This window comes from Octopus bimaculoides, chromosome 18 (genome assembly GCF_001194135.2).
Source record: "Octopus bimaculoides isolate UCB-OBI-ISO-001 chromosome 18, ASM119413v2, whole genome shotgun sequence".
Classification (NCBI taxonomy): domain Eukaryota; kingdom Metazoa; phylum Mollusca; class Cephalopoda; order Octopoda; family Octopodidae; genus Octopus; species Octopus bimaculoides.
The window spans coordinates 40,299,006-40,299,910 of NC_068998.1; the positions used below are offsets into that span (position 1 = coordinate 40,299,006).

The 905-nt window shown below is 39.8% G+C and overlaps 1 protein-coding gene across 2 annotated transcripts in view; it reads left to right on the forward strand.

Annotated features, from left to right (window-relative positions):
• Positions 1-6: 6 nt before the first annotated feature.
• LOC106876972 (POU domain, class 4, transcription factor 2) overlaps positions 7-905 on the forward strand; it is a 138,991-nt gene continuing 138,092 nt past the window's right edge. For both annotated transcript variants that reach the window (XM_052974201.1, XM_052974202.1), the window contains exon 1: positions 7-137. In XM_052974201.1, coding sequence (XP_052830161.1) covers positions 39-137 — 99 coding nt within the window. In that variant the 5' untranslated portion in view covers positions 7-38. The remainder of the gene's footprint in view (positions 138-905) is intronic.

Consider the following 905-nt stretch of genomic DNA (forward strand, 5'->3'; position numbering starts at 1 on the left):
CCCATCCGCTTCTCCTCCCTTCCGGAGCACGGTTGGCCATGGATGTAGACTCTAATGACGGCACAGCAACCGAGTCTCTCAATGGAGAGACGAAACCAGACCCGGCGAAACTGGCACAAAGTGCCATCATCAAGCAGGTAAGTCCCCTTAATCTTCTTCGTTTTCTTTTTCTTCTTGTTTTTTTTTTTGTCTTTATCTTAAACTCAGTGAAAATAAGGGGGAAAAAGAAAGAGCAGCGTGAGAGAAAGAAAGACACAAAGAAAGAATGTATGTATGTTTTTGTATGTGTGCATCTATGCATGTGTGTGTATGCTTGTATATGCATGTGTGTGTGTGTGTGTGCATTTTGTTTGTTCTTTGGGCGGTATCATCACTTTGCATCACTCCTGCTACAAAGAATCATGAAGGAAAGCCAGTACAGCAGCTTCAGTGTTGCACAACGTGGTGCCATAGTAGTGCAAGTGCAAATGACTGAAGCTGCAAGAGAATTGGTGCAGCAGCAGCAACAACAACAACAACAACAACAGCAACCGATGCACGTCTCATTAAGAAATCTATGTTAATTATATGGAATGGTCGGTTTCAGGCGATGATTTCAATGCAAAGACGGTAGATCAGTAGAGTGGAAGAATTGCAACATGTGTCACAAGGGGAGGCAATTGTGCCACTCACACGTCTGCTGTTGGGAAATACTATAGGAAGTCTCTGTACTTATAGTCTGTGTATAACATCGACAGTTCCTCTGCTCGGACATCCAGATATATATATATCTCTGTGTGTATCAGTGTTATGTCAGTCTGCCTTTGTATATATGTGTGTATGTGTGTGTTTCATCATATTTATAGATGCCATATATATATATATATATATATATATATATATATATATATATATATATATATATA